The 11,796-nt window shown below is 37.4% G+C and overlaps 2 protein-coding genes across 3 annotated transcripts; one reads left to right on the forward strand and one right to left on the reverse strand.

Moving 5' to 3' along the window:
- Positions 1 to 1,062: 1,062 nt before the first annotated feature.
- On the forward strand, positions 1,063 to 4,026 carry LOC105949014 (ankyrin repeat-containing protein At5g02620). The gene is made up of 5 exons (XM_088817170.1): positions 1,063 to 1,205; positions 1,413 to 1,501; positions 1,590 to 1,946; positions 2,040 to 2,449; positions 2,925 to 4,026. The coding sequence occupies exons 3-5, from the start codon at positions 1,604 to 1,606 to the stop codon at positions 3,792 to 3,794; spliced, it is 1,623 nt and encodes a 540-aa protein (XP_088673296.1). The 5' UTR covers positions 1,063 to 1,205; positions 1,413 to 1,501; positions 1,590 to 1,603; the 3' UTR covers positions 3,795 to 4,026.
- A 240-nt stretch (positions 4,027 to 4,266) lies between these two features.
- LOC105949081 (E3 UFM1-protein ligase-like protein) lies at positions 4,267 to 11,530 on the reverse strand. Of its 2 annotated transcripts, none has more exons than XM_012972351.2 (20): positions 11,040 to 11,530; positions 10,618 to 10,929; positions 10,270 to 10,536; positions 9,937 to 9,984; positions 9,292 to 9,357; positions 9,025 to 9,128; positions 8,382 to 8,475; positions 8,238 to 8,294; positions 7,384 to 7,828; positions 7,145 to 7,299; positions 6,762 to 6,827; positions 6,611 to 6,679; positions 6,431 to 6,523; positions 6,287 to 6,352; positions 6,136 to 6,182; positions 5,989 to 6,052; positions 5,634 to 5,711; positions 5,471 to 5,533; positions 4,819 to 4,911; positions 4,267 to 4,661 (listed from the first exon to the last, which is right to left on the reverse strand). In XM_012972351.2, exons 1-20 carry the CDS (start codon positions 11,211 to 11,213, stop codon positions 4,557 to 4,559), a joined length of 2,466 nt encoding a protein of 821 aa, XP_012827805.2. In that variant the 5' UTR covers positions 11,214 to 11,530; the 3' UTR covers positions 4,267 to 4,556. The 2 variants fall into 2 exon arrangements, with proteins under 2 accessions (XP_012827805.2, XP_088673295.1); XM_088817169.1 differs by having other exon boundaries at positions 10,266 to 10,536; positions 11,040 to 11,375.
- Positions 11,531 to 11,796: the final 266 nt, after the last annotated feature.

Raw genomic sequence — 11,796 nt, forward strand, 5'->3', positions numbered from 1 at the left:
TCGATGCATAACTCAACTGGTGGAACAATAATATTACGAGTCTTCCTATTAGAAATAATAAAATAAGAAGCATGTATGGGTATAGGTCAACTGGTTTTAGGAATGATAAGCTGGTTCAATGTTCTAACTTCTAAGATCGAGTACTGATAGCCGAAATGTATTTCAACTCCAATGGAAGTTGATTCCTTATAGGTGTTATACACAAATCCGCTATTTCAACGGACCATTGAATCACCATAATTTATATTTCTCTATCAAATACTTGTCGATAATAGAAAATCTTTAGGGCGATAGATTTTGTCTTTTTGTGCGAGTACCTATAGGACTACATACTACGACTATTCTCATCCCCTAAAAGAGAAAAAAGAAAAAATCTAACTGAAACTTAAATGCAGCACTTGTAGATTTTAGCTGCATCTCCACTCTCAAAAGAAGCGCGTGTTGTTTATGATTTCCACTATAATTTAAAAATAAAAAAAAAGAAAAAAAAAAGCAAATGAGTTCAAAAATGAAAACAAAGGCCAACCAAATAATCAGGGAACCACATTCAGAGCGCGTGGGGTTCCGTTATTACCGTTGGTTGTTCTCACCTCCCTTTATTCTTTCATATTTTGATTTTTGCCACCAGTAAATATAAGTATTTCCATTTATCACCTTTTTCTTTTCTAAATTCTGAAAGAAATATTTAATCAAATATGCTTTAAATAAACATTTAATTTTATCTCCAAATATATTTATTTATTTATTTAAGAATTTCTCCATCACCACCACCCCACCCCCATGATAATCACCTTTACAAAAACAATGGGGGGCCATTTTCTATTTGTTTAACCTCTGTTTCTTCCTTTTCATTTCAGACGCCTGCTTGTGATTCAGCAACAAAAAAATAATATATATTATTTATTTATTTATATATTTATATAAAAAATAAATATATATATATATATAACATATTGATGTGTATGTAAAGGTTTTTGTTGCATACATGTGCATTTGATGTCCCCCATTATCTTAACCTCTTCTTTTCTCTGTTCCTATATGAAAAAGAACTGCATCAACCCTGATTCTTTTTTCTAATTTAATTCAATTATATATATTCTATTTTTATTTCTTTTTTTCGTTTAATACGATATCGTTTTTGTTCGATCATATGTATCGATGTTGAAATGTATGCCGTATTCGTTGGCTCTTGCTTCGGAGCTAAGGTACATGCTCTTTGATTTCATTTTTTTTCCATTTATATACATTTGATATGATCATTTGAATATATATGCATACATATATATATTTATGTATATATGTATGTATGTATTAGAATCTGTAGTAATTTGATTGATGAAATTAAATTATAGCAATCACAAATTTAATGTTGTAGATAAACATTTGAATTATGTGTTATTGCTTTTGTGCAGAGAGTTCAACAAAGACTCATGAACAATAAATGAAAAGTTTTGAAGATCAAAGTCATTTTCTCTCTCTTCATCTGAAATAAAGGGGAGAGAGAGAGAGAGAGAGAGAGAGAGAGAGAGAGAGAGAGAGAGAGATAGAGAGAGAGAGAGAGAGAGAGAGAGAGAGAGAGAGAGAGAGAAAGAGAGAGAACAAGATGGAGACAACATCGGCAGGACAAACGCCGACGACGCCGAGGAAGAAGATGACGAAGCAGCTGACGGGAAAACGAGATGACACGGCACTGCATTCAGCCGCGAGAGCTGGAAATATAATAGCGATACGAGAGATCATAAACGATGCTAGCGGAGAACAAGAGCTGACGGAGCTCTTGTCGAAAGAGAATTCGGCCGGAGAAACGGGGTTGTACATTGCTGCCGAGTACGGCTACTTTGAGGTTGTGAGGGAGATGATTAAGCACTACGACTTATCGGCTGCCGGAATCAAAGCCAGAAACGGTTTCGACGCGCTTCACATTGCCGCCAAACAAGGCGATTTAGGTACCAATTGTTTTTTTTTTTTTTATACGGACGTAAATACCCTCGATTTTCTTCGATTGGATTACGGATTTCGAAAAATGAATTCCAAAACAGAGGTGGTGAAGGTGTTGATGGAGTCGCATCCGGAGCTGTCGATGACAGTCGACATGGCTAACACGACGGCGCTGCACACGGCGGCAACTCAAGGGCGGATCGAAGTGGTGAACTATTTCTTGGAGCAAGAGAGCAGCCTCGCCACGATAGCGAGGAGTAATGGCAAAACTGCCCTTCACTCTGCGGCGAGATACGGTCATTTAGAAGTAGTTAAGGCCCTTTTGTGCAAAGAGCCAAGAATCGCTACTCGAACGGATAAAAAGGGACAAACGGCTCTTCATATGGCGGTTAAGGGTCAAAACATCGAGGTGGTCGAAGAGCTCGTCAGAGCCGATCCGTCGACTATTAATATGATCGACACTAAGGGCAACACACCGTTACACATTGCTGCTCGAAAAGGCAGGCCTCAGGTAATTTTCCAGCAATTTCGATTTTTTTTTTTTCGTTTTTTTTTATGTTTTATGGCCCTCTTGAAGATTAGGAGATTCGAAATGTAGTTTCTTCTAGTATGGGAAATGCAGACATGTTGATGTTATAATTTTACATATGCTCAATTAGAGGTGGAAATCAGACGAATCGGATTAGAATTAGCACTTTGGAAAAATTCAAATTTTTTTCGAAAGTGAACACTAATTCTGATTCCGTTAAAAAAAACTGGAAAAATCAGAACTTTTTTAATCGGAATTGGCGGAATACAAAAATTCTCGTTTTTTAATCACATATAATACATAATGCGTAATAATATTGATAGTACAAGTGTGATTTTCAAAAAATAATAATCGAATCGTTAATCGAAGTCTAGTACGTATTCCATTTTCGTTAAAAAAAAAAAAATGGAATTCGGAACGAAAAATAATTACTTCTTCTTATTCCAACTTTTCGTAGATAGCGAAGATGCTTCTAAGCAAAACAGAAACCAACGCGAGAGCCATTAACCGGTCCAACGAAACGGCGCTCGACACGGCGGAGAAGCAGGGCCACTCCGACACGAAATCCATACTCCAAGAGCACGGGGTCCCGAGCGCCCGGTCCATAAACCCGAACCCGGCCCGAGAACTCAAACAAACCGTTAGCGACATAAAGCACGAGGTCCACCACCAACTGGAGCATACCCGCCAGACGAGGAAGCGCGTGCAAGGGATCGCCAAGCGCCTCAACAAGATGCACGCCGAGGGCTTGAACAACGCCATCAACTCCACCACGGTGGTGGCGGTGCTCATCGCCACGGTGGCGTTCGCCGCCATCTTCACCGTCCCCGGGCAGTACGTGGACGACCCGGAGAATATCCCGGCGGGCCTCTCCCTCGGAGAGGCCAACATCGCCCCACAGGTGCCCTTCCTCATATTCTTCGTGTTCGACTCGATCGCCCTCTTCATCTCGCTGGCGGTGGTGGTGGTGCAAACGTCGGTGGTTGTGATCGAGAGCAAGGCCAAGAAGCAAATGATGGCAATCATCAACAAGCTCATGTGGCTCGCGTGCGTGCTCGTGTCGGTCGCGTATCTGGCTCTGTCGTTCGTCGTTGTCGGGAATCAAGAGAGGTGGCTCGCCATCGGGGTCACCATAATAGGGACCACGATACTCGCGACAACGATAGGGACTATGTGTTATTGGGTGGTGATGCATCGGATAGAGTCGAAGAGTAAGAGGATTATAAGGAAGAATTCTCAGGCGACTCGGTCGAGGTCCGGGTCGGGTTCCGTCCCGTCGGATCACGAGGGTTTGGAGGATGAGTTCAAGAATATGTACGCGATCTGAGCTCTGTATCAAGAATGTGTAGATCTTTGATGTAAACTACGTGAATGTAGTTTTATCGGGTGTAGCATCTAAAGAACCGCGATACAAAAGCTCCCCCTATGCAGTTTTCCGGGTTTGGATGTGGGGAATGCCATCTCTTCTTATAGAGTCATCTTTCTTGATACAATGTGCATGTACAAAAATAAATTAATGGATGTATAATATTTGTAAGCTTTATTTTCCCTTTTTCCATATTTTTTTTTTTTGGTTGTTCTTTAGAGTGAACATCGTCGTAAAAAAAAAAAAAAAAGATGGTTGATATGAGAAGAAATGAAGAATACACAACCCCAGGACTGCAAATCGTATTTGATCGAAATTAGATGGGGTCTATAAGAATTTTCATATATATATATATATATATATATATATATATATATATATATATATATATATATATATATAATATGTATATTACAAGAGCGAGAAAAAAATATTATGTAAGCGATGTTATTAATTATAAAGTGCTTATTTTTCTATGTTGGTTCCTCCTCTGCGCACACCAATATGAATATACGGGTAAATATCAGGAAATAAACGCAAATCCATGACCCAATTAGTGCATTTTGAGCCAAATAGTTGCGATAATTTCTGAAATTCCGTTTATCGAAGTCACTCCATTCCCACTACGGTACAGAACAACATTCTTTATAACATCCTAATTTTGCTATTAAAGATAATCTGGTATACCGTATTTTCACTTGTTAAGAGTCTACCTAAAGGAAGTCAGAATTGCGAATTTCCGCCTAAAACCAAACTCTTCAATGCTGGCATTGACGCCTCGAGGAGCTCCCTCTTGCTCAAAATTCTGTCTGATGTACAATCTTCTTCCTGAAGAAAAATGCAGCACACGTAACACTCAGAATGTTATTTGCTTACAGGAATCAAATCATCAGTCGACTTTTAATATTAACCAGGCATATTAAGTTATACCAAAATCGCGAGGGAAAAAAAAAAAGAAAAAAGAAAGGCATAGCATTAAACTCACGTCGCCGGTTCCTGCAGATATTAGAGAAAGAAGGCCCACTGCAGCGCTTTGGTAATCTGTTAGAGTCTTGAATGCTATATCGTCTAGTTTATCCTGTAAATCGAATCAATGTGAGGCATCAGATCTGTACTATTATACTAGAAGCATAAATTTTCAGGATGGAAATACGGGTGTCAGTTGTTGACTTGTTTCACAGTGATTGTAGTTTATGATTCCATGTGAATGAAGGCAAATGCCATGCGAGAGTTGTTTCAAGGTTTCACCATCTTTATTTCAAAATTGCAATTAGTACTACGTTAATTAGGTTTCGAAGAAAAAATTCCAAATTCATTCGAGACCAAAGGCTAATTTAAAGTGGATTTCATTTCTTGCTAAGTACCCTCGTGATGGAAAGCATCTAATTATTGAAGCCACTAATTTGGAAAAGGGTAAAGTCGTAAAATGGAATGTCGAAACCAAATATTAGATATGGATCTGCAAAACTGTAAGTTCAGTAGTTTTTTATCCAGAGAAGAAATCCTGAATCTACAGCTGTCAAACTACATAGCCTGCCATATCCTCTATTTTGTATGAGAATTGAAAAACAGTAGGTAGATAACAGTAAGACGTAATATCATTTTTTTTTTTCGATAATAAAAGATAAAACTCACACCTTTAATTTAGAAATGGCAACTGAAATAGCCCTGCCAGGAGCTTGAAGAGCTTTTCCATGTATCTGCAAGTAAAGAGTGAACAAATTCAGGAGAAATAAAAAAGATGTCCATTCTAGTCAACTGAAGCACATATAATTCAATAATAAACCGAGAAAAGCTCACCTGGACATATAGTAAAGAAACAACTTTTGGCAGAAGGGCGACAGGATCAGTTTCAGCAGAAACTTGAGATGTTAAATCCTGAAAATCCCAATAAGAAGAAATTATTCCAAAACATCAATCCACATATCCAAAGAAGCATAAATGGTGCAAAATAGGTTTACAACTATCAACAAAGATAAATGACAGGTGGGCGGAAAATTTTACTCTGTTGATTCTAAAAGATCATTAATCACGAGATGCTAAAACCTCCAATTTCAAACAACTATGACACGTTTACACAAATAAACATTAACCATTCTGAAAACAATTATTACTTCAGGGCTCGCTAACAGATTGAGTAGATGTATGGGCATACCTTTCGATATGAATGCAGAAGAGTCCTCTCCAACTTCTTATCAAGTTTTTTTAGCATTAAACCGCTGGAAAAATGTGGACAGAAAATAAGTTCCAATTCTTATGTACCCAAGCATGAAAATCATAGACCATAATGCTCAACTTATACCTTTCTTCGGCCAATTCTCTTACTGCATTTATGAATAACTCGATGCGCTGCCATAATAGATAAAATAACCCGACTTTGTTAGACAGACTGAAATTAATATCACAAGCAGATCACATGTACCACACGGATTAGACCAAAGGACTGCACTAACCTTCCCCTCCAAAGTTTCAACTAGTCCAACGGCTTTGAGCGATAAAGATCTGGGCAAACCCTTTGCCTGTGAACAATAAACATGGCTATAAGAAGTATGAATGAGGAAAAGTAGTTGCAAAAGAATCTACATTAAAATATTTACCAACGCAATTCTATCAGAAGAGCTCATTGATACAGTTTCGGGATTTTGAAGTTCCTCGAGTTGAATTCCATTCTTCAATTTGTTGTACATGTCCTGCATAGACAACTCAGAAATAAGGCCCCGAATAACGATCACTTCAAGGTTGAAAGATTAAAAAAATTGAATAATCTGCACAATTACCAGGTTGACCAAAAGGTGTTCCACTATTGGGGTGGCTGCAGTTCGTAACAAATGTTTGTGCAAAAGAGCCTATTATGGAAAAGGAAACCGCTTATTTAAGTATGTTTCATAATAGTATCACATTACAACTATAGTTGACAAAAGAACTTACTGCAGTCGACGGGTCATCTTCAAATAAATCAAGTGCCTTTTCATACAGTTGAATATTCAATAAAGCCTGCCCAGAAGATGTAACGGTTAATAGGGAAGTATGTAAAGTGTGTTATGTTCAGATGAATCATCAGATAGAAATCAAACATGAACCAAGAATAGGAGATGCAATTACCATTGCATCATATCATGGGAATATTGGAACAATTTCATCGGTTCATTAAAAAGATTAGGCAGGAAATGGCAAAACCTTGAAGCTTAAATGTGGCATCGTATCATGGGAAGTAATACCATTATCCTCCACAACCCAGACACTTTCAAATATAAGTAAAATCATTTACATGTTAAGGATCTGCAGGAACAAACTTGAATATATGTCATTACCTCGTCAAGCTTGCGTTGAATATTATCAAGCACCCGTCTCATTTTCTGAGCATTATCGGTAAAAGCAACCTTTCTTCTTTCCATCCACGAGTTTAGGAGCATGGGTCTCAAATGGGTTGCAAGAGGTGCAAGAACAGTCTCAGGATCATCCATCCCTACGTAGAAAGAGTCCATGTCAAAACTGGATGAGACTCAAATTAGGATTTGGATAAGCAGTGAAGAAAATCGACATAACACACCTTGCTCCTCAAGATCTGGGATCAATGACATGATTCTTTGAATCAACGATTCTTCTGACAGAAAGCTAGGGGTCTCCATTCTATCAGTATCTCTTTTAGCACCTGGCTTTGAATCTGAAACCTGTGCACTTGGAATAACTTTCCCCTTTTTCTGCTTTTTCTTAGATTTAGTAACAGTAGATTCTTGGAATTCGGGGACACTTTCATCAGTCCCAGCTTTAGCACTCGCAGTTGCTTTTCCTTTTTTCTTCTTTGATCCTTTCTCTGAAGCCGATTTACCAGTACCACTTTGAGTATCATATTCATCCATATCTGCTTGACTGCTGCTATCATCATGTCCTTGTTTAGAATCTTTGATGACATGCGGAATGTCTGACGACCCAGTAGCAGTCAGTCCAGTAGTATTTAAGTTTTCCAGCTCTTTCTCAATACTATCAAACAAACCCTGCCATATAAGAAAAACATAAAATACAGAAGCTCGGTTAAATCCCGAACGGTGGCTGCAATACTAGCTTCCTCAATAAAATCCATATGGTAAAATCAGCCATTTTATTCAATAATTTTAGGCATCTTAAATCCAGAAACATGATATCAAAGCCTTCAAAGGAAAATTGTGACTGATTTCAAAACATGGAGAATTAAAAAAATCTGTTACATATTCAGAAGTCATGTAAGGATGAACGAAATCTGTCCACATATGTCCATGAGGCTTTTCACAGACAAATCTTTGTAAAACATATCAGAATAAAAACAGAACTGTCAGATAAAAAACTTATGAATTTTTTTTGTTTTTCTTTAGGAAGTCAAACTTGGACTGCTTGTCAGACATTTTCGAATGGATTTTAAGGACTTACCTTCACAAAAGTATCGCTAAAAATGTAAGATTCCCCCAGCATATGTGCTTTACCAGACTGAAAAAGGACAAGTTCATAAGGTAAGTACAAAGAAATTATCACTGATGATAGCAAACAAATATTGTAAGAATAAGAATGAATCACCTTTAGAGCTTTTTCAACAGATGGGCAAAGCGAAAGAATCTTAGATGCATCTTGGGACCCAAAGGATATGGGTAAAATTGTTAGTGAATCTATCCTGCATTTAATATATCAAGAACAGGTTCTTTGAGTATGCATGTAATTAATAGTAGAGTTGAATGTACAAGCATCCAAAAATGAAAAAAAAAAAGAAATAAACAGATATGCAGGGTAAAGAAGGGCAAAGTTTTATTTACATGTCTATTAGAGTGTATTTAGTGAAGTTGAGATGAAATCTATGTATTTTTACAGTTTATTAAGCAGATGGAATATAGTGACTACTATAGTTGAGGTTTACTTTTGCACTTTGGCTTCTACCATAGTCCATGGCATCTTACAGTCGTTATTTAATGCACTCTCCCACTTATATGAGAACATTAGTTAAGAATTCCTAATAACTAACAAGATGTGTTAAAAATCGTGTAAGTAAGACAATTCAGCTGATGTTCAGATTGTTGATTGTTCAAGCTTGGTTTATTTTCTTTCGGGGCTTGAGAAATTTGGTTATTATGCAAGGCACTTCACGCTTTTTAAGGAAATGACTCAAATCCTGGCCATGTAAAAAAGATTTGCTAGCACTAAAATAATATATGCATTTGAAACTAACCAGGTACCACGTTCAACGGCGTCCTCCACAGCAGAGTCCAACATTTCAATCATCGATGCATGAGCGAAGACAGTGACGAGAGGTTTACCTTCAGGATATCTAGACTGCGTTGATAATTCACGTCCCAAAATTAGATAGTCATCAAAAGAAACTTATCTTTTTTATATTTGTCTGTTTGATTTGGGAAGTGTTATATTAAGTTAATTTGCTCAAGTCAATCAAACATAGAGAATAAGAAAATGAAGAAAGTCCAAATAGATTAGATACCTGCAAAAATTGAATAGGTTGTGGAATTCCAAGCTTGTGAAGAGTATCGTAACTGATGAAGGAATTCTGCATCACAAAGAAAGGGAAACGGCTCCTTAAATGTTTCAAATGAGAACTATCCAAGTGATCAACTTTTATACTTTAGTTAAAGACAGATTTTAAAGCACCACATTTTTTGTTGGAATCTTTAAAGGCTGAGGAAACCGAAAATGGATCATTTATATATCTTCCTACCGCCTCTCACTTGTTTCTAGTATATTACAAGGTTCTCTAAAGGTTTTTCCTCTACACTCTTTCCAATTTATCTTAAAACGAGACTTATTTCTACCAGTTCAAATTTTAATCCAGAGCAGATTCATCACAAATATATTGTGAAACCTTAAAGTAGATGTAACAGAACTCATCTAGCATTCCGTCAAGCAAGTAGTTTCTTGTTAGAATTCTCAATGTCATGAAATAAAAAGCTAGAACCAAATAGCGAGGAACAGAAACTTATTCCAATATATAGAACAAAGTTAGAAAAGAAAAAAAAAATGACATCAAAATAGCTATAACTCGATAAACTATTCCCAAGCCAACCAGATTTTCGAATATGAATGTCTTCCTGTCAAGAAAGAAAGAGAATCAAAAAGAAATGATCTGTACCTGCGAAAAGAAAGAATCCACACACTCTTTTTGAGCCACAGCAAAGACCTGCCGCATAGCACACAACATTAGCAAGATGTGTTTTCAATACATAGATCATATTACACAAACTGGCGACATGTCATACATGTTACATACAAGGATGTCATGTAAATACCATTTAATTACAAGAAATAAATTCAAGAACAGAAGAATGACAACAAGCAGCAGAATACCAATTGGACAATCTAGTTATCCTATTACATAATCAGTAAGTAAAACACAATCAACATTCAGAGTTAAGGATATCATTTAAAAATAAAAATTATAACAAGAAAGAGTCGTCTCACATACAGAAGGCGTCCAGTGTACTCCGGCACGAAGGGAGCCAAGAATCTCGCCACCCTTAACCAACCCATTAAACAAAGATTGGAAAAAGGAACTCTCAACTGCCACACCACTGAAACCATCCATATCTTGCAACAAAATCTGCAACGAGCTCCACCATGCCGACAAATTCATTGGAACAGCAATCCCCCTTGCAGCACCTCGAACCATTGCACTCACACGCGCAACATATGCTGGTGTATACAATTGGCCACCTTCAAGCCTACCTTTCACCTATACAAACATCCACAACAAAAATCGAAACATCTTTCACAACACAAGTCAAAATTAGTAAAACTTATACGAGAAAATTACCAAGGTCCCCAAGCGTGGTTCTAGAACGGAGACTAATAATTCGGAGCCCACTTGCAGCTGAGCAGCAATCTCAGCCAAAGAAATTTGACTGCATTCCTGGAGCCGTTCATTGATTTCTTCAGAAACAGTGTCCCAATACGAATTTGAAATTATTTCACCATTGATCAGCATAAGAGAAGAGTCATTCGACACAACGTGCTGTGATTGTTTCTCCACATGGTATAAATCCAGCCCTGTGGTATCCGCCAGATCAATCAACGATGCCCGCCCTCTCTTACTAATTTCAGAAACTATTTCACTCCTTAATTGCTCCTACGAACACAAAAATTGGGAACATGCACGCGGAAAAATTAAATAAGTTTTTGGACAAAAAACAAAAATCAAGGGTTGAAAGTAATTAATTGATGAGGTGAATCAGTTACCGGAGTGATGTATTCTTTTCCGGAGGTGGTGTAGAGGAGATCGAAGTCTATGATTTGGAGTTGCTGGAGTTTCTGGACCAATTCGACGACGTTTCGCTCGGACAAACGAATGCTCGATTTCGCCTGCTGAGCGGACTCGAATTGCCTCTGCAGTTCCAGCAGTTCCTCATCCATGGCGGCGGCGGCGGCGGCGGCGGCGTTCTGTGGTGGGTGTAGATTCCGATTGGGGGTGATCGTCGGTTAATGTTAACAGGGGAAAAAACAGAGTAAGAGTCCTCCTGTAAACTGTGAAGGATTATGTCAGTCTAATTATGTTGAAAAATGAAAGAAAGAATTGTCTAACAAATGATAACATTTTGCCTCTTTTTATGTTATAAAAATGCTAGGGATGGAATTGGAGTGAAATTTTCGTATTCTGCTTTTTATTTTTTTTTGGAATAATATTTTTTAATTTGAATTTGGAAATTCCGACTTCCAAGTATTTTGAAATTATTTGGATCGGAATTGGAATCTCTAAATAAATTTGATTCCGAATCCGATTGAAGTTCAAAAAAATAATTTCAATATTTTTTCCGAATAAAACACGTAAAATACCCTTATTATTGTGTATTTCATATCTAAGGTGACCAAAATTTGAAAATTTCCGAATTCCGCCAATTCCGATCGAGATTTTTCGATTTTGGAACAAGTTTTCTATTTCTTTGGAACGAAATTGGAACTAGTTTTTCGCATTTAGCCGATATCAGAATTCTGTGTC

The sequence above is a fragment of the Erythranthe guttata genome, chromosome 4 (assembly GCF_056151865.1).
Source record: "Erythranthe guttata isolate IM_541 chromosome 4, IM_541, whole genome shotgun sequence".
Classification (NCBI taxonomy): Eukaryota; Viridiplantae; Streptophyta; class Magnoliopsida; order Lamiales; family Phrymaceae; genus Erythranthe; species Erythranthe guttata.